This window comes from Pyxicephalus adspersus, chromosome 4, assembly GCF_032062135.1.
Source record: "Pyxicephalus adspersus chromosome 4, UCB_Pads_2.0, whole genome shotgun sequence".
NCBI classification, from domain to species: Eukaryota; Metazoa; Chordata; class Amphibia; order Anura; family Pyxicephalidae; genus Pyxicephalus; species Pyxicephalus adspersus.
In genome coordinates this window covers 126,236,943-126,259,165 of record NC_092861.1, presented here as the reverse complement: position 1 = coordinate 126,259,165, position 22,223 = coordinate 126,236,943, and the positions used below count along the sequence as shown (strand labels likewise).

General features: G+C 35.6%; 1 protein-coding gene across 1 annotated transcript in view; it reads right to left on the bottom strand.

The window, feature by feature from the left end:
- MEIS1 (Meis homeobox 1) overlaps nucleotides 1-1,617 on the bottom strand; it is a 108,712-nt gene extending 107,095 nt beyond the window's left edge. Inside the window, exon 1 of the mRNA XM_072409572.1 lies at nucleotides 929-1,617. Coding sequence (XP_072265673.1) covers nucleotides 929-940 — 12 coding nt within the window. The 5' untranslated portion in view covers nucleotides 941-1,617. The remainder of the gene's footprint in view (nucleotides 1-928) is intronic.
- Between the last annotated feature and the right edge of the window lie 20,606 nt (nucleotides 1,618-22,223).

The window sequence follows — 22,223 nt, the reverse complement described above, 5'->3', positions numbered from 1 at the left end:
AACATGCAAAGAAATACATGCTTGCTAGAGAAACAACCCCATGTGTTTGTGTGTGTATATATATATATATATATATATCATATTTATATATGTAATATATGGATCTGTATTTGCATATATATCATCTGGATCCATATCTGATCGTTGTGAATGTCTGCAGAAACTTGTAAGGAAATACATGCTTGCTACAGAAACAATCCCATGTGTGTATATATATATATATATATATATAAATATATATAATCATATATGGATCATATGCATAATATTCTGTATATATATATATATAAATTTATATATATGAAAATATATAAATATATATATCATATATAGATCTGTATACTCATATATTTAATATATGGATCTGTATATGAATATAGATGATCTGGATCCATATCTGATCCTTGTGAATGTCTTGCAAAGAAATACATGCTTTCTAGAGAAACAATCCCATGTTTGTGTATATATATAAATATATATCATATATGGATCATATGTATATTAATCTGTATATATATATCATTTATAGATCTGTATACTTTTATATGTAATATATGGATCTGTAAACTTTTATATGTAATATATGGATCTGTAAACTTTTATATGTAATATATGGATCTGTATACTTTTATATGTAATATATGAATCTGTATACTTTTATATGTAATATATGAATCTGTACATGTACTGTATATTGATCATCTGGATCCATATCTGATGGTTGTGTATGTCAGTATAAACTTGCAAAGAAATACATGCTTGCTAGAAAAACAACCCCATATATATATATAAATGTGTGTGCAGATGTATATAGAAATAATTGTTACAAAATAAAAGTGCTGATCATGAATGAAGAATTGCTCGATCCTGCACCCCAAGCCATGTTTCCAGCAATAAGTTGTAGAAATGTTTGATTCTCAGCACCTACCCTTTGAGCCATCGGCCTTCCTAACTCCTTCCTACTTCACTTTGAAATAAATCCTATTTAAGGCCAGTGTGGATGAGAATCAATGACGCCACTCCAGAAGAAAAAAAAAGACAAAAATAATAAAAAAAAGTTTAAAAAAAAATAAAAAAAGTCGAAATTAAATCCCTGTTTCAAGTTTCCAGTGTCTTGAATATTTCATCCAAATCTTCAGCCTGTTGGATCTCCTTGAGAGAAGCAAATAAGTCAGCATGGAAGAGAAAATTTTCAATATTCCTTTTTTTTTTTTTTTTTTTAATCCCCCCTCCTTTCCGACTTTTTAGAAGTAGCCGTGGAAGGCAGCAGGAGAAAGTCTCATGGCTGGGTGCCACTTGAGCTGTCAATCATAGGTGAAGCTTGTGAAAGGTGCTGAATGAATGATGATCCAGTGGGCGATGTGTCCAGATGTAGAATGCACGGGGCTCTCCTCCGGTGCTCGCTGCTGTGTGTGCTGCTGAGACAAGCTCTGAGCCCGGATCGATGCTGCCAGCCCCTCCGCGCGTGTGATGTGTGTGCTGCACAGGCGGAGAGCTGGGTTTGGACCAGAATGCTGGAACCCGGAAGTAGTGGTGGCCATAACAGGTCGCCTCTTACACAATGCAATGGGCTGCATCGACTGGCTCATGTGGAGAGGGGGGGGAGGACATCCCAGATAGGAGAAGCTTTACATGACTCCATCTCACTACAACAACAATAAAAAGAGCAGCCATTCCCAGCCAGCTGTCACATGACACTTTATCTCTACTTTATACAACTTGTACACTGTGCCGCCTGCCCGCTCTCCTCACCCAGCTCCCTCTCTCTCTCTCCCGGACTTTATTTCACTCTCATTCATTGGCAAGTAAAGAGAGAAGTTCATTCAGTAAGAAATAATTCCCCCCCTTCTCCTGGCGCGTAGTGAGCTCGCCCAAATCTCAGTAGGCAGCGGTAGAAAATCTCCTGGCCAATCAGCGGCAGGCGCGGCTGAAGCAAGTGCTGATTGGTCGGAGGGAGAATCAATTATCAAATAATCGATCAGCGGGGCGCGCGGATCTGCGGGGACCGGGGAGAAGAGAGTTGTCTGCCCAATCATGTGTGAGCACGGCCGGCAGACTCAATCTCAGCACCGGTCTGGGGGGGATAAATGAAAGTCCAGCAATAAAATGTGATGAGGAGCTTTATATCCCGCACTGATATGATCCGGAGCTGTCATCACATCCACAGGAATATCAGCAAATCTCAGCCTGACACACACATGGCTTAGTCTATAGAAAGACAAAACTTTTATGAATTAACTTTTGGATGTTATTATTATTGGACAGGATTTATATAGCGCCAACATACTACGCAGCGCTGTACATTAAATAGGGATTACAAATGACAGACACTGGAGGAGAGGACTCTGTCCCGAAGAGCTTACAATCTAGGAGATAGGGGAGGGTTTCAGTAGGGATGAAAACTTTAGGGGATAATCTTTAGAAGAAATTTACTTATTGTAGGTGTAGAAGTGAAGGTGATTGTCCTCCCAAAATATCTAAAGTTTTCACCCTTTCCTACTTTAAAATGTTCTGACTTTAAATGGCAAATAATCACCCAAGATTCACACTACATTCACTAATTTTTTTTTTTTTATGAAATCTTATATGGGAAATGTATATCAGAATGAATTCCCCATCAATGTACAGAAATCTATCCATTCCCTATGGAGATGGCAGAAGTCACAATTAGGATGAGACCCCCGCCCCCACATTGTATAATACAGAAATGAATCCACCTCCAGTGTGTTGTTGTAGAAATACCCCCATTCCACCTCTGTCTATGGAAAAGGTGGTCACTCATAAAACAGAAGTGACACCCCCCTTCTCAGTGTATGGGGAAGGTAACATTCACAATACACAAATGGCCCCCCATTGTGTAGAGTAGGCAATAGGTCCCAATACATATCCTAATACATATCCTACCCCCTAGTACTTTTTTATCCAGTATATAGAGAATGTATTATACCACAATAAAGAAGATAATCTCCTAGTGTGTGGGGAAGCAGTAGGTCCCAAATCCCAGATCACAAATCCCCCACCTTCCATTGGAGCCAGCATAGGTCAGTGACAACTCCTAAGACTGATACCAGACCCTTTCCTGGAAGTAGTCAGGCTCTGCCTGGGCTCCTCTGTAATCATCAACATTCAGGGTGAAGGATATATAGGACCTGTGTATATTTCTAACACTGGGTCTGTAGGAGCCACGAATTATGGGGAACTCAGGAAATCACCAAGAGACTTCATGGTTGGGCCTGACACTGGTCAGTGCTGGGCAAAACAGTAGCAATCGGTATTACACCGCAGCTAAAGCAGGATAAAGATTTTTACAGCTGGCACCCAATTTCTTCTCAGCTCTGACATTCAGTTCTAATAAATAGACCATAAAACAGCTAAATATGCAGCAATTCATCATATGTGAGCGTGAAGACTAAAGAAAACCACAAACTAAAAACTTTGCAAAGTCCCCACACTTGGGCTCTATCTCTGTACACTTTTATGAGCCTTTTCCGTTTATGTGTGGCTACTTTTTATGCAGAAAACACAGACGATGATATACAAAGTATATAAAAGTAACAAAAACATGTTATTATTACCACTGATCACATATAAAGAAACTTCTCTGATCAACCCACAGACACAGCCATTGGAAGCCCATTAATATCCTCTATGAGAAAGTCCAAGAAAAAGGAAGGTGAGTGCAAGAGAAGGAGATAACGATAGATAAAGCAGGAATGTTGTGATAAGGATGAGTAGGGATCGCTGGGAGGACACTCAGCAGCATGAAGTTGACTTTTTGTTGTGTTTTGTATAGAGCGGAGGGGGATTAGAAAGGAGTCAGAAACCCCCATAGACGGTGCTGGGCTCTGTGCTGGGATTGTGCATCGGATTCTACAGAAACAAACGAAAGGCGGCTGGTCCGGTTCAGCAGTCAGCTAGAGGTCAGCACAGCGCTGCAGAGGAAAGGGTTAATCATAGCGCTCCACCAATCCCAGCCCGAGAATAAATAATATATCAATATAATCAAACTATATCTAGACATTTATACTGTACAGGCACAAAATACAAACAGATACAATACATATATAGGTGTGGGTGTGCTGTTTTATGTATACATGTGCATTTCTAAATATTTATATTTTATTATACCATATAATATTATGTATTGAAAAAAATTAATTTATATTATTTTAAATATCTATATCTATATATATCTTTTTCTCTATGCTTCTCTACCTATAGCTATCTCTCATTTTCTAATTCTCTTTTTCCTGTTTCTAGCCACTTTTCTGTCTTCTTTTACTTTTCCCTCTTTTTCTCATTCTCCTCTCTTCTCTCTATAGTCATTTCTATGTCTTTTTTCCTTTCTTTTTCTCGTTCTCTATTTTTCTTTCTCCTTTTTCTCTAATTATAGTAACTGTTTTTCTTTTTTATCTCTCTCTTTCTATGTACAGCCTCCTTTCTGTTGTATTCTCTTTCCCTCGCACACACATTTCTCTCTATTTGTAGTCACTTGTCTGTATTCTTTTCTTTCTCTGTCTCTTTTTCTCATCCTCCCTTTCTGTCTCTTCTCTATATAAAGCCCTCTCTCTTCTTTAATTTCTTTCTTTCTTTTTTTCTTTCTTTTTTTCTTTCTTTCTTTATTTCTCTTTCTTTCTTTCTTTCTTTCTTTCTTTCTTTCTTTCTTTCTAATTCTCTCTCGTTTTCCATCTATAGCCATTATATCTCCAGCCTTTCTGTTTTCTTTTCCCTCTCTCTTTCTCCCTGTATCCATCTTTCTTTCTTCTCTCTCTCTCTGCACCCTATTTCAGTATTTACAATCTAATCCATCACAATTCCTCCATATCTATATTATATTTTTCTCTTTCATAGCTGTGACTTTATTTAGGTCTTCCCAACTCTCCCCCCCAATAAAATACTAATAAATAATAAACTCTCCGACCCCTTATATGTTAATAATCCCCTTATTTGCATAGCCATCCGAAGCCTCGCCTTTATTAATGTAATCAGCACAATTCATCATTTATTTACAGCCCTAAATATATAGGATTTTGTAATTGTATTTGCATGAAGTGACATCGCTGGAGATAGAAGAAGCAGAGTGTTCCTGTGCTGTATATAAAGCCATCGCAAAGTAATGAAGCGCTATATCATATGTATTGCAGGCTTGGCATGGCTCTAATGCCGGGCGTATTGAAATAACATGTATGGCAAAACTTTAATTAATAAAGGTAGGAGATCTATTTTATTTAGCTTTGCTTTGTTATAAATTCAATTTAGCGAACTACAGAATGGGATTTGCTTCATGCAAATTATTTACAGGCTCCATTGCCTTTTGAACATTATTCACATAATAAATTTACACAATAATACCATAAACGCACATGGAAGGCAAAGCGGAACATTGATAAAGCAGCACTTCTGGCTGCAGCAAGTCAACCCAAAGGTTCATTTGACATTTTCACTTGATCTGTGGCGCCGTCTAGCGGATTTCTTCGAAAACTGCAGCCTATCGATACAATGAAATACAAGAAACGTTCGCCAAAAACATTTTAAATAATAATTATATATATAAGAAATCATAAACATATTTTCAGTATTTCTTTATAATATTATTTTATATCAAATATAGTGCTGGTTAATTATCATATTGTTTCCTAAACACTGATCATCTACAACTAGCTTTTGATGGATTTTACAAGAACCGCTGATTATGTTCAAGTGTCATTTGAGAGCACTAGAAAATCATGGAAACAAACAAACACATCGCAAACATCATTAACATGGATCAGGCGAACGTAGGCATATCATTTTCACTATAAATAAATCACAGGCTTTGTACATTTAACTTTGGCACCAGAGACTTTAATTGCAGGGCGACTTTTGTAGAAGGAAAAAAAATCACTGGGGTCAAAAACTATACCATGCCAATATATGATAATATACTATACTAAAGGAACTTTAAAGAGCACAAAAAGTTTATATTTTATAACTCAGATTAATGAAACCTTTAAATGTAAAACAACTGTCTAAAACTCATTTGTACACCTGTCCACTTTATACATATATATATATATATATATATATATGTGTGTATATATATATATATATATATAATAATAAAGAGGATAGGGATAATATTAATACATTGTGAGAATGTTTTATTTAACTCTCCAATAATGTAAAGGCAAATTCCTTTTTACTTATTTCATATGTACACGATTAAATACTTCTAGTGAATATTCAAACAATTGTCTGATTTATTTAATACATCAGCCCAGTTATATCTTATAAATCCATGAGTGCAAACTTTAGGATGGATATATTGATAGATAGATAGATAGATAGATAGATAGATAGATAGATAGATAGATAGATAAATAGATAGCTAGATAGATAGCTAGATAGATAGCTTCCTATAATTTCTGACATTAGGAGTGATTTATTCATCTTTATTAAGAACATTTAAATTTATCTGACAGCTCACAAAATAATAAACTTTCCTAATGATTAACTTTTTATCATATAACTTCCAGAAAAAGCTGATAATTAGTTAAAAATGACAAAACTATACCTTTGATTAATTATTCTACCCATTCTCCTAAAATGTGGTATTCAGTAACAAGCACAAGTTGTCTTTATCAGAAAATTTTTCTAATAATGTATTAATTAATAATCTGTAAACTGTTGAATTCACACGTTTCTTCTTCATCAAACACTGTGGCGAATATTAACATAACACTATTGGCAATTCTCACCGCAGGCCTGTTAGATTTCTCACCTTGTCTTTTAGTTCTTTTTTAAGCTAATTTGGGCAAGTCTTTATTGTTTTAGATCATCAGGAACATATTGGTTAAAGTATGATGGTTTTTTAAATATTTTTAATTAAAATATATATATTATTTACTGTTTTTTTATTATTATGGTCGATTATTTTATTTTTTTCATTCAGATCTAAAATAGTTTTACTATAGTTTTACTCTGGATTTTTTTTTTGTCTTTTTTTTTGTCATTATGTCTGTTGATACCCCAATAAAAGTGTTTTCTGTGTCACTGTTGGCTGCTGACCCTCCCCTGGCACTCAGCATATCCTCTATGGAGTTCCAGATGCCAGTTCTTTCCCTTGTGGCACAGTGCCTGTCAAGCAGCCAGCCTTCCACCAACAAGTTGTAATCTCTTCTGAATCTGCACTGTGTATTTTATGTGCAATCACCCCCTGATTGTAAATCATTAGAATAGAATCGCCAGCAGCTTGTTATGAATAAGAAGATTCATTCTCTCTGTCAGTGAACAGTACATTGCATTGGCTTCATGTGAACGAGCTGACAGTTTGAAAAAAACAATATACATTTGTAAATGTATAAATTATTATCATCAAAATAAATAAATAAATACAAAACTTAAAATAATAAACAAAAACATTATACATGACAAATTTTGATCAATATATTTTCATATTATAGATTTTTATTGTAAAAAAATATTTTAATTAATAAAAAGCTATCAATTAATATACAGGGGTTTCTTTTTTTGCAAAATAAAACCTTGAATTTAATTTATTCTTAACATATTTATCTATGTTTTAAAAAAAGTATATGAATATATATATGAATAGTTTATGCTCATTTTTAATAGTCAATTAATAAAATATAACATTAATTATAAAAATAAATTATCTATCATTTAAACTGTTTGATGTTTTTTAAATTCTTTTTTTTTTACGTAATTTTTTCTGTTTTTTTTATATATTAAATAAGACTACCTGATATAATGTTTTGCAACTGATTTGTATTTTTTTTTCACTGGTTTGTTAATGCAAGATATTTTTTGATCTGTCCATATTCTTAAAAGTTAATAAATAGCATCAAGAAACTTTTCTATGAGCTGGGATAAAAAAAAAATCTAATTCCAAGGTCTAGATCAGAGGGTGTTTATATATTTTCTCAGTCATTTACACAATTCGAGCTCAGATCACAATTTGTTGGATGTCAAAGGGACTTTTGTCATCCTAATGAATATAACTAAGCACCCAAGGCATTATAATAGATGGCAATTGTCACTTTGTGCAGAGATTGGCATTGCAGGAGACATTTATGATGATTTCAGGTGTGTTAATGGGATGAGGTGATGGAAGGATGATTGCTGTCACAGGTAGCAGATGCAGAGGCTGCACACAGCGCAGAGGTGGAAAGTGGAGGCCACTGTGGGGCAGCACCCATAGCACACCCGAGGGGGGGCGGGGTCAGGGCAGCCAATCAGGGGAGAGGTGCAGCTGACACCTCTCAGGGTGCTGTTAATCAGCACCAGGGATGGAGTTTCTTCCATGGCAATCATTATCTGGGGACATGTGTCCTGGTGTGAACACAAGTGCAGCAAGAACCATTTTGATCTTTCTGTTACTGAGACATACAAGGTATCACCTTCTGTATCACATTGCTAAGTGTTATTGGGAGAGAGAAGTCTTTTGATCTTCTTGGTTAACCCATTGATGGCTGCTAAGATAAAAACCCAGGTAATAAAAACACAAGGAAGCTTTGACATGTTTAAGCCTAATAAATTCATTTAAATCTACAGCATGCCAAGGTCTTTGCTTAGGTATTCTCATGTAGGATGACAACTCCCAGTCCCAAACTCTGGTCTGTGCCCTTATGTTGTCACCCTGTCACATGGGCTTCTGATGGACACAATAAAAACTTATATACACATTACACAAGTAGTTCAATTTTATTACATCAGTAAACCCACTCTGAGTAAAGCCAATTGGTCTTCAGTAGAGGACAGGTATTGATCAAGTGGCGGAGAGGCTAAAGAAATCAGAACACCAAGATGAAACATAGGTTGAAGAACAAGTACTTTATTTTTTAAAAATGCAAGTTGGTTATGATGCACAGTGCTTTAGCAAAATAGGGTTTGCATCTATTTAAAGAGTTAATTTGCAAAAAAGAACACTAGAGTGGAAAATATTGAGCTCAGGTAGTTGTATGCAATTAGTACCTGTTTTTAGAATTATTTAGTATGTGATGTCTTTATTTGTGTATTTCTCCACATTTATTTGCAGACCAAACTGCCCAACAAAAGTGGCAGGTAAAGGAGATAGGAAAAAATCACGTAACACTGTTTGTGCTTACACAGTTAATTCATAGGATTTAAAAAAAACTTTACTGTAGCTGGTAAAAAGTTTTAACTAGTTTTAGTCTTTGGATTGTTTTTTTGAATATTTAAAATTCATTTAAAACTACACTGTCCTTGGGGTGGCAACATGGATGTACAATTTCACTACAGAACTAACAGAGTTGTCACCTTGTTAAAGGGTTTGATACAATAATCACTTTAATGACATGTAATGAAACATTGATAGAAGGCAAAATCAAAAGAACAAAATCTTCTGTGTAGATTGTAATAGATGGTTGCATCCTTCATGTCATTTTTACATTCCTCCTAGTTTTACTTTAATAGAAAATGTATTGGAAATCAAGCACCAAGACAAAGATGAATCATGAAAACTAATTTAAGGGCAACAGTTCCAATTTGTGCCTTTTTGAGAACCAACTCCAACTTCTAACACACATACACCAATATCACTATAGGGTGATTTACTAATGAAGTAATTTTTACACTGGTTTAACAAATTCTGCAAGTCACAGATTCAGAAAAGGCATACAGTTAATTGACAGACAAGCAAATAGTATTTGAATAGGCAGATCGGCAATAGCAGCCCTGATATTTGAGAAAGTATGTAGTATAAAGGATATGAGTACACACAATTCCATGTCCTTGTGTTCAGATTCCTCATTAAAGGGGAAACAATAGTATGTTCTATAGAAGTGAACATTCTCTATAGCTTTAGTAAATTAACCCCTGTGACTCTATTGCAGCTTTCTCCAAAGGTGTCAGGGACTGAAAATAATGTGCTAGAACTGCTTAATTGATCTCAGTTCTCTCCACACTGAACTTGCATAATATAGACAGTTTTGCTTCTTACATTCATACTTTACTTTTTTTAGTAACACACATGTATAACGTGATGCTGCCATTAACCTAAAATTATCAATAAACTGTATTTATATAGTGCCAACATATCACACAGCGCTGTACATTAAATAAGGGTTGTAAATGACAGACATATACAAGCAATGACAAAGGAGTAGAGGACCCAGCCCAGAAGAGCTAACAAAAATATCTAAAAAATGGAATACTTGTAGAAGAAAATTGTGAATACTTATCTTTCACACTGCTTACACTGCCAAATGCCTCTGTGACCATTAAAAATGGACCCATTGAAAGCGTGAGTGAGTTCATCTTCTCATCCCTCACAGCTTTAACTGGTTCTTCTATACATTTCACGTTGACTCCTCTAGAAGTGTTTCTAGCAGGCTTTTCTAGACCATTATTCAGGATCAGAGTGGCATTTACATAGTTACATAGTAGGTAAGGTTGAAAAAAGACATATGTCCATCAAGTTCAACCACTAGGGAAATAAACATATCCCAGATATAAAACCATATAGACATAGTTGGTCCAGAGGAAGGCAAAAAAAACTGGTACAATTTGCTTCAACGGGGAAAAAATTCCTTCCTGATTCCATGAGACAATCAGATGTTCCCTGGATCATCAGTCACTGTTATTTTTACTTTAAAGCCTTAATACCCAGTTATATTCCGTGCTTCTAGAAAGGCATCCAGCTTTTTCGTTAAGCAATCTATAGTAATTGCCCAAACTACTCCCTGAGAGAGCCGATTCCATATTTTCACACTTTACAGTAAAGAATCCCTTCCTTATCCGGAGCTTAAACTTCTTTTCCTCCAGACGCAAAGAGTGCCGCTTGTTCTTTGTAATGATCTCAAAGTGAATAATGGGGAAGACAGTTCTCTATATGGACCATTTATATATTTATACAGGATGATCATATCCCCCCTTAAACGTCTCATTTCAAGGGAGAATAGGTTCAGTTCAGCTAATCTCCCACCATAGCTGAGCTCCTCCATTCCTTTTATTAGTTTAGTTGCCCTTCTCTGCACTGCATTTAGGGGTAAATACAGTGGATTGGTTAAAACATTTTGTCTTCTTTTACAGTTATGAGTTTATAAAGATCTTTTTGTTTCTTGGCAGGGTCCCTTTACAGTACCAAATATAATCGAAGGGTAAACAGCTGGGGTGTCGTAGGTTTGAGTTTGTATTATGTATTGCATCTTTACAGCAGCTACATTACAGATCCTAAATATAATCTGAGACAAGCAGCATTTTTCATTTTGTTAGGACAGCCACCATAGGCCCTGCCTCTGTTCCAAAAGACCACTTATCCCAGAGAGTCACACAAGGTGCATTAGGCTGCCTTACCAAGACGTATGTAGAAAACCCAGCTACAATGACAAACAGGAGAAATACAAGTCTACACAGCTATCACAGTATTATTCAGGTGGTGGAGCAACAACTGTAAAATAATAAGTCCATGGTATGGAGCATTGTGTAATACAATAAAAATTAATTTCTCTCAATAAAGTAAAATGACATGCTGGTTCATAGAAAATTACTTTTGGTGGAACTGAACAATATGTGCTTATTTGCCTTTTCATACAAGGAAACTTTTTATTTCTAGGTAAAAAAAAACAAAAAAAATCAAGAAAATCACATCTTTTTACCTAGAAGTGTCAGCCATACAGTTTTATGACTCAGGCTGTGTATACAATGCAGGTTGACATAGTGGGCCGAATTAGTGCACCCACATTAACCTCCCTAGAGGTAACCCCAAGTGTGACTCAGGGTGGAAAAAACTTGCTAAAAGCGGTAACCCCGAGTCACATTCGGGGTAGGTAAACCTATGGAAGGTAATAGTAAATAGAGCCTTACCTGATCCGCCGGCATCCGCGTTGTCCATCGCTGCGATCTCCGTCTTCGTCTCTGTTCTTCCGGCCGGCTTCTGCATCCGAGTCACCAGGGCGGGGCGGAAAATTCAAAATCCATTTGTATTGCATCCAATACAAAATAACTGTATTGAATGCAATACATTGGATTTATATGTGTAAAAGCAGTACATTGTTTTCAAGAACGTTTATTTTACAGTATATATATTAGTATGAGTATAATATGAAGTTAAAAAAAAAATTTAAAACATTATTATTTTTTTTAATATATAGATTTATTAATTTAGTCAATTTATTTTTTTACATGATTTTGTGTTTCAAACTTTATTATACTCATACTATTATATTATACTGTAAAATAAATTTTCATGAAAAACAATGTACTGTTTTTAGACATATAAAACCGGAAAGAAATGAACCGCTAGGGAGGGTAATGGACATTGTGCCAAGTGGTAATATCTGATGTGCTATGGCAGATAGACTGTCATTGCAGAGATTTTGTAAAAAACAGTCGTGCAACATTTTTCCTGATGCAGCACATCACATGGCAAGGTAGTGAATTGTGGTGTTCCGCAATGTGTCAGGGCTGATTCATTGAATTTCAATACTAATGCAATAAAAACAATCAGTAATCTATATCACAAGAGAAATTACCTAGAAAATTAATACTAGATAGGTGGACCCATACTGGCTTCGCTTATTATCCCAGTAGTACTTTTCTGATCACCTCTTAGCATGCTGCTTTCATTTTTCAATTGATTGAATATTTGGTAAAGTGACACTGAATTTTCTTCTAACAATTAACAAGTCTATAAGTCCAGTGTTTCTTGACATTTTTACCATGGAGAACCTTTAAAATAAGTTCAGATCCTCAGGGAACCCTGCTATAATTACTATATCTTCAGCTCACAGTACATTAGCGGTGGTCAGTGGGAAGAATGTCACACTCATAGACAGCCAAAAAGATAATTGGTGTCACTTAAACTGACCTGAGAAGCACAAATTGCTCATTGCTCATGGAACCCCAAGCAACCTTTGGAGGACCCCTGGTTGAGAAACACTGCTATTGTCAGTCTATAATCAGCCTTGATATAGAAAGTTGGGTGGAATTTGTGCTGTGGGCCCCTTCCCCTTCCATACCTCCCTGTGTTGATGTAATAGGCATTCCTATACTTGCTTTATTGGTATCAGAACACTACAGTCATGGTTTAATTGCAAGGGACAGATTACTGGCTGCCTATTGCATAGGATCTGGGAGCCGTGAACAGAAGCATAGCTTTTTTGTTTAAAGGACAGAACAGAGCTGCTTTGCTGTGTTACAATAATATATACAATGCAATTTCATTATTTTGCTTACATTCTCTTGATTTATTTCCAGTGTCTCTTAAGCTAAATTCACATGCAAAATTGTGCTTTGTATTAGATTTCTGTAGCGTGTATTAGTCCAATGGGATAACACTAGGGATGAAGTTCAGGAATTTATTGTGGCGTAACAGAATAACAAAATTTTACTTGGTAATCTTAAAATCTTAAAAATGTTGGAAAAGAGAAAGAAACTGCAGAAAAACAACTGTCAGCAGAAATCTGACTGAAACAGATTAAAAACAATTGTCATTTCTACAATACAGAAATAGGAAACAAATATTGCTATCTATTATATGTACAGTGATATGAATATAGGATATTACAGATGCTGTCTATATGCTCAGACTACTAAAGTAGTGGAGAATGTTTACTCCAAAAAGAGAAGATTCACTTTATTTATCTAATCATAGGAAACACTTCTTCATTTATTTAATCTGCTCATGGATTTTTTTCTATTTTGATATAAAGAACTCCTTTAGTAAATCAACATCATTATATTACCTATGTAAGCTAGCTATGGAGGTTCCACCTTCAGTGGATTTGGGGTATATTCTTTACATTTTGTTCATGGTAAAGTGCAGCTTTTAAATATTCCCTCCATTCCTTGCAAAGCTTGCTAAAAAGTTCATCCAAAGCAAAAACCTTTGGCTAGTGGATAGAAAGACAATAGGTTTGCAACCCTGTCAACATTTTGTTCCAGGTCATGATATTGCTTTTGTGTCCTGATAACCATGATCACATAAAATAGGAGTAAAGAAAAATCCAAAATCTTGAGTTTTTACTAAAACCTCAAAAGACGGTAACTGTTCCAGTGGGAACATTGGTTTCAGTGACTGGTGTGTCTAACTTTGTCCTATTATGTGTAAAGGACAGGAGGTCAGAAGAAAACTCTAATGGGAACACATAGGTGCAGAAAACCTCATTTGGCTTTTCACCCTTTGTTTTACAAAACAAAAAAAAAAAGTTTTGACTAAAGTTAGACTTCAAGGTGAAGTACGTCTGTAGGATATTATGATCTTCCTCACTTTTCCAAGCAAGCCAATAACCTGTTGCCAGCCATGACTATATGTATCCTAATAAATATGTTAATACATACAGTGCCTTTATAATTTTTTACTCTCCAGAGTGTTTGTTTAACCATTTACCTATCTTTCCTTCAGTTGCATATTGACTGATTTATAGAATCTGATAAAAAAAAATCTGTCCAGTATGAGGACCAGTGCTGGCAATCTTAAAGGAGTTAAGGATTTAGGGGAGATTCCTGCAGGAGTTTTATCAGTAATGTGTACTAATTCTAGCAAAACCATACACAGGAACGTACAAATGTTCATTTTTTTTTAGTTTCAAGTAATTTCCTTGTCCACCCCACTGCAGCATTTGCCATAATCACATACATTGGAGTAGAATTACACAAACAGACATCAATTAAAACCAACCTCAGCAGAACAGTGAAAAATACAGAATTTATAGAAAAAAATCACCCTACAATACTTACATGTTGTTGCTTTGCAGCTTGAAGACACACGCAATATATGTGTGTGTGTGTGTGTGTGGGTGTGTGTATACATATATATATATATATATATATATATATGCACCATTATTATTATTAATATTATTAAACAGGATTTATATAGCGCCAACATATTACGCAGCATAATACAATCCATACAGGTATTTCCCGAGATAAGGACATCCGACATACAGATGACTTCTAGATATGAACAAACTTCCCTGCTTGTTAGTGTGCATGACTCGCAGAAGAAATCTTTTGCTGTTCTGTAAGCTCTTGTAAATCTTTAATGACCAAGACAAACTCTGCAGTTGTTTATTTTTGCGTATCAAAGCACAGCTTGCTCCAGACGTTAATGAATGTCTAGGCACCATAAAGTTCATTTTTTTTTGCTTTGTTTGTGATTATGATTTTTTACAGTAACTGACACAATGCTGCCTAAAAATATGTTGAGACAAACATCTGTCCTAATTGCATTCATTAAAATAATGTTTCGACTGTTCCGACTTACATACAAATTCAAGTTAAGAACAAACCTAAAGTCTCTATCCCGTATGTAACCCAGGGACTACCTGTATTCCTCCTTCTCTGCATGCAATCTTCTTGCTTCCATTCTCCTGATTTATTTCTCTGTCTCCACTATCTGGTCCTGCCACCGCTTGTCCTCCTTAACATTTTGATTTTGCTGCTTTTTCTCTCCCCTATCTACTTTGCTTTGTTCTCTTTTTCTTCTCTTACAAAATATTGGCCTTCTTTGACAGTCCTGTCTTTTTGTCTTCTTCACAATCTTGCTGCCTCCTCTCTACCATCCACTATCTGGCTATTCTGCCTCTTCTCTCAAACTTTTCCACAATATTTTGTTGATGGGAGAGGCAACAAATCAAAAGCTTTTCCTTTTCACAGATTCATTCTATTGAAGTGGAAAAAAAAAACAAAACAAAAAAAAAAAAACAACTGAAAATTAGACAGCTTCTTCAGACTTTGGGGTACTCTTTACTCTCAACTGGTTGGATTTCAATGTATTAATTCTTATATGTAAAATGACAATGATTTTTTAATACTTTTTATGCTAAACACAATTACTTTCAAACTACAGTGCTGATGAAAAAATATTTTAAAATCGAGTAAATTATTTTTTTTCATCTGAACAATTCTCACATTTCCTGATCTTTCAGTACAATAGATGGGATAAAATTATCTGATGACAGATGTGCATGTCTTTCACTAAATTCCTTCCTACTCTGGGCTAACTATCCTTTAGTAAAGCTGTACTTATAATGAAATGTGCTAGTGTATACTAACTATGTAAATGTTTATTGCAAGAATAAAGCAGGAACATTCTTCTATGGGTGCCAATAGTTCCACACAAAAACAAGTGAAAAAAGATATTTATATAACCGAATGTATATGCTACATGAAATACTGCTGTATTTTTAGTCCTAATGTCCTTGGACATATCATTTATATATACAAAATTAGACTGGTAAACCTTTTCTCCCGAAAGGTGTATGAAACAGATTGTAAACCACAATCTGAGAACTGAAGAACAAATGTGCTGTGAGTGATTTAAAATTCTACTGTCCATTTAAAATACAGTAGTTTACATTCAGGGGTGAATTGGGGTGGGCACGGGTGGGAACGCCGTGCCCTCACTTTAATCAGGAATGAGCATGCGTGCCCACTTCTATTTTGCAATGAATTTTTTGGTGGTCCGCGGCTCTGGCCGGTCCACCCACCCCGTGAGGTCAGGAGAAGAACCCTGCTTGGGCACACCGGCCAGAGCCCTGGACCACATCTCCAGTATGGAATTGAAGGCTCGGGGCGGTGGGCCCAACCTGCCCAGTTTCCCATCGCAGCTCTGAGCCTGAGTGGTTGGGTTCTGGTGCCCCCTCTTCATTTTTTACAACTACACCCCTGTTTATATCTGTCTTTGAGTTTCTCTCCTTCTGTTTGGGAGAACATTTAGAGTTTTTGCTCAAACGAGATCTCATTGGTTGGCATTAAAAAGAGTGACAGTTTTTTGTTTTTTTTTTCTTTCTTTTCATGGTAATGAATGAGACAGCCTCTTGTACAACCAATATTGGTAGGTCTTCTGTTTGTTTCAAGTGGGTTTAGCATTCCCATAGTAGTAAGATGAAGTGTGTAAGGAAATAAAACTATTTCTTTTGATAATAAAATAAGTTTCTCTGCAAGTATGGAAATGAAAAAGCAAAAGCTAGAGTTCAGCTTCAACTAGTGACAAGCATTAAAAGTGACTGCAAAAATAATACTGTTAATATCAGACAACCCTGCAAAAAATAAATACTTACTTATCCCTCTATCCATGTTGTTGATAAAGAGAAAACACCAGGCAAAGTCTTTTCTGAAATCAACAATTCTGGTAGTGTCGATCTCCTGTCTCTCAATACGTTCAGTGGTTCCTCCTGAAAACTCCAATATTACTACTGTGTTCAGGGGTATTTATTATCGTATTTGCAAAGTTGGATGTCAATAGAAGTAACAGAGCAGCTTTAAATGGAATATATTAGAAATAAAAATGCTCATTTCAGAAGCCTCCATGTTTTCAACAACTTTTTGCATATGTAAAGTTGCCAATTTATATTTTGAGTCATTCTCTGTTCACTACAAGACTGTAAGCACTATAATCAATGTTATACAATACAGTAATAATGAAATGGGGTAACAGGGGGCAGTAGGAAGGACAGAAGACATATCACAGACATGTGGGCTATTTACTAAGTGTTAGAGTGTTTTTTTTAAGTTGCATTGAACTCCTAGGGATCCTCCAGAGGGTTTCTGTGAGCAATGAGCAGTTTGTAAATCTTAGGTCAGTTTTACCCATACTAATGATCATTTTGGCTATCTGTAAGGGTGACATTCCTCTCAATGGCCCGCAAATTAATGTACTGTGAGCTGTGGATATATTAATTATAGCTGGAGTTCCCTAAAGACCTTAAAGTTATTTCAATGGTTTTCTAATATTAAAAAAGTTGAGAAACACAGAGACTGTTAACTTGGAAATGTTTATATTTATTTTACATCATAAATGTTAGTAAATAGGGCAAATCTGTATTTTCTTTGAAAAACAAATTAATATTAGTATTATACAGTATTCATTTAGCTCCGACATAATACGCAGCGCTGTACAAAGAACATAGTCATATCACTAACTCTCTCTCAAAGGGGCTCAGAATCTGATGTCCCTACCTCAGTCGTATGTTTTATTTCTAAGGTCAATTTTGGGGGGAAGCCAATTAACCTAACTACATATACTAATTAAGTATAACAAAAAAGATTTTGATTAGTAAATGGTTAACCATGAAGTGAACATTTGCTATAATAACTAAACAGGGTTTAGTAAATCACCTTCCTAGATTGCATGATGATGCAAGTATTAGGCCACATACACACGTGCACAAATTGTCGCTGGAAACGAACGATTAACAACTGTTTGTTTGATAATCGCTCAGAAAAAAGTGCACAAGGAATTTTGCTAGAAACAAATGACCGTCCCCGTGCATTTGATTGGGCGACGATCATTCGTTATCTATTGTGTGTACGTTTGTGTAGTGATCATGGATAGTTCTGCGGTATACTTTCTCTGGTACATGTCACTTCCTGAATTGTTCAAACAATCGTATGTAGTGTGTGTACATTATTGGTGGATTATATTTGAACAATCGTATCGTTACAGCATGTACAGAATCGTGCACTATACGATCATTCAAAACAATCCTGAATAATCGTTGATTGCTCATCGTTCGTTTTCTATCGATATTTATTTCACGTGTGTACCTAGCCTTACGTACTTAACTTAGGGAACAGATAAAGTATTCTCTTGTGAATGGAATCCTTTGTAGTAGGGGCCCTCATCTCCAGTCCTTAACCTCCCTAGCGGTTCATTTCGTTCCGGTTTTATATGTCTAAAAGCGGTACATTGTTTTTCATGAAAATTTATTTTAAAGTATAATATAATAGTATGAGTATAATAACGTTTGAAACACAAAATCAGTTAAAAACAATAAATTGAATAAATTAAAAAATCAATTTTTATTTAAAAAAAAAAATACATATTATATTCATACTATTATATATACTGTAAAATAAATGTTCAATAAATACAGTTGTTTTGTATTGAATGCAATACAAATGGATTTTGAATTTCCCGCCCCGCCTGGCCGGGACGTACACACGGACTGACGTCACAGGGAACTCCCCCGATGACTCATCGGATGCAGAAGCAGGAAGAAGAAGAAAGCTGACGGAGATCGCGGTGCCGTGGACCATTTCTCCTGTACGAATTGTAGGCTTAGGGCGGTAGGGCAGGTCTGAGCCTCCAATAGGAGAGTGGGCGGGCTGTGGCATTATCACGCTACTTTGGGGGAAGTTTCTTCCCCTTTGAGTGACACACGGCTTCCCGTGCATGCACGGTCCGGAGTCCATGCATTTAGTGGTCCGAGAAGTTTGGTGACCACTGCTTTACAGGGTAAAATCTGCATCACTGTGGATTCTTGTAAAAAAGTAGTAATTCCACTTTACCGTTCTTATGGTGACATTGCTAGGAGAACTTCAGAAACTTAGCTTGAATAACATGAATCAGCATAGAGTTTACTGTCACCAGAAAATTGGACTATGGAGTACAATCCTTACCATGTGAGAAGTCATTGACAATTTTTATGCCAGAACGTTAATTTCAATCTGCTTACTTGTTAGGGAGATGGAGTTGGGATACACTGCAAGAACACTGTGTTGCGTGGGACAGTTATATTGAGGCTGATTTGATTAAGAATTTAAGAATTTTCACACAACAAATTGTGTAAATATTCATTTCTGTTATCCACTTATGTGCAGATTAAAGTCTAAATTACATGAATCCTAATTTAGTGTGTTCACATTCTCAAATCCTTTAGCAACTCTGCCTTATTGGGGTTGGTTGGTTGATTTACTAGAGAAATGTTAAGTTGGAATGGAGTTTTGATAAATCAGGCCCAGGGGAGATCTGGAAGGAGAAACTTTCTTTATTTTACCTATGGAGTTTTAGGGCTAGGAACACGCACAGGTGTACTTTTCTTGTTCCTTACCACAATGTTTTTAACATTCTCAAGCCATTAGACATTGTTGTCACACACTGATTAAGTAGCAAACACAATATTCTAATAAAAATGCTCAGAAAATACTAATTTTTCCCTCGCCATAAAGTGGGTGTTTCCCTAAAGTAATTCTAATGTATCTAGCATTGCCAGTTAACTTACTTACTAACTTACTAGTTTGCCAAAAAAAAGTCAACTGGAATCTAAAAAGCCATTTTCTTCAATAAAATGTGTGTTTATTTCATGATGAAAGTCAATGATCCATATTTTTTTTTAGCAAAAGCACCCAAGAGACTGTGCCATTAAACTGAAAAATATAGTCTGGTAAGACCCCAAGGGGTATAGTTTTTCATATTCTGTAAAATTAGTTGGCTTTTAAGCCGCAAAATGTATGTTGCAACATAAAGCAACAGTCTGATAAAACAAACTAGCACAGTGCTTTGTTGTTGTAAGATAAACACTGTGTCCTCTAGAATTACAGATCTGAAATTGGAAAATTGAAAGGCTAGAAGCACTTAGAAATATCTGTAATCACTTTAGGTTGAGGTCACTTAACTTTCTATATGAGATGAAAAGAGACACACTGCTCACAAAAATTCAAGTTAGTTACCAAGTACCTTTATGTCACTCCTAGTTGCTTTACGGATGCTTAACAATTATAACACTCCATTAATTATCTCTGCAAAATGTCATATTTCTTAACCTTTTTGAAGCCTGTTCTGTGCCTCCACATTCTTTTGTTTGGTGACACTTAATCTGCTGAATGTATGTAACTAACATAAAAATGCATTCATCTAATAAGAGGTTCAGTAACTTGTGTATATTTAGATGGCATTTATTTAGGACCTATAAACTTTCCTTATGCCGAATCCAAATTAATTTTTTAACATTTTCTAATTATGTTTCTTATGACTATCAGCGCAAGGCAAGGGAAGGCTCAACGAGAGCCTTAGGAGTACATGGCTGCTCAATGCTTCATTACATTCATTAACTTCATTCCTTTGTAACTATGCAGTCTTAAAAGCAAATACATTTTCCTTTCAATTACATGTATTATAAATGCATTTATTTTTTACCAGATGTTGGAAGAATTGCAGTGCTAAAGAAATGAAGCTATGAAAAAGTTTTTCTCTGTATTTTGTCTAATGGAGTATTGTGCCTTGGAAAGTAGTGATTGTCATAAAATGATACCACTGACACCAGTTGTCTATAATAATTGACAACATGTATATTCTGCTGACCATACATGGTTGGCAGAGAGATTGTTTCGTCACCTGTGCTTCCAACCTTTTACCCATGTTAGATGACTGAATATTTAAATCTAAGATAACAATTTAAAAAGAGTGACCAAGGAAACCAAGGAAACTTTCTGTTGAGGCTTTAAACATGCATGGCCACCAATACACCATAATTCTACAAATGTGACTCGGTGTACATGCATGTTACTTTTGTGTATTGTCAATGGTTGGCTCCTAAGAAGGTTGATTAAGTTAGAAGATTTTAGTGGTTTATGAGTTTTAAGGGCAGTCAAATAGTTCAGTAGGAAAAAAATGCATGCTTCTGAGACAGACATAACAGACACATTTATAAAGCTGACTTTGCATGTGTGCTTTTTTCATGCACTTACCTTTACTATTTAAAAAGTGTTCAGTGATTATACTTACACCCACCAATGGATTCCACATTGTCTGCATCGTATTCACTGTTGTGCTGCTCCCCCTTCATGTCTGGCACTTCTATCTTCATACTTGATGTTATCTGCAGCTGGATGTGTCTTCCAGATTTTCCTTTCTGATGGCACACCACCCCCAATGACTCCACGCCAGACTGAGTTTTAGTGCCTGGAAGTTTGAATCTGCTGCCTCCTGGGATATATGATGTAGGTATCCAGAAACTAAATTAGCTTAGACAAGAAAAAGGGTCAGGCTGAAGGACTAAAGACTTTAAAAGAATAAGTATATTAGGCACAAAATAAATAAAATGTTTTTGTTATTGAGGAGGGAGGGATTTATTAAAAAATAATGAATGTTGGTGATAGGACTAGCTGCATCAGACCATATTTTAATGCACTGGGAACCTATTTGCACTGGTCTTGTGTCTTGCAGTTTAACCTTTTCCCCTTATCCACAGAGTACTTAGATCATGTAAATGCTACAATAGACCATTCCAATAGGATTTCAGGATCATAGTATTGACTTGTATGCACAAAATAGTATAAGGGATGTAAAATGCATCTTCTGAACATTGCAAGTGTCACCTTGTTTTAGGAGTATATATATATATATATATATATATATATATATATATATAAAAAATTACATTAAAATAATGCTTAATTAATAAAAGCGGTTCATTATATTTTAGGAACATCCCCTGACTTGATACAATATGTAAAGATACAATGTACTCTAACCG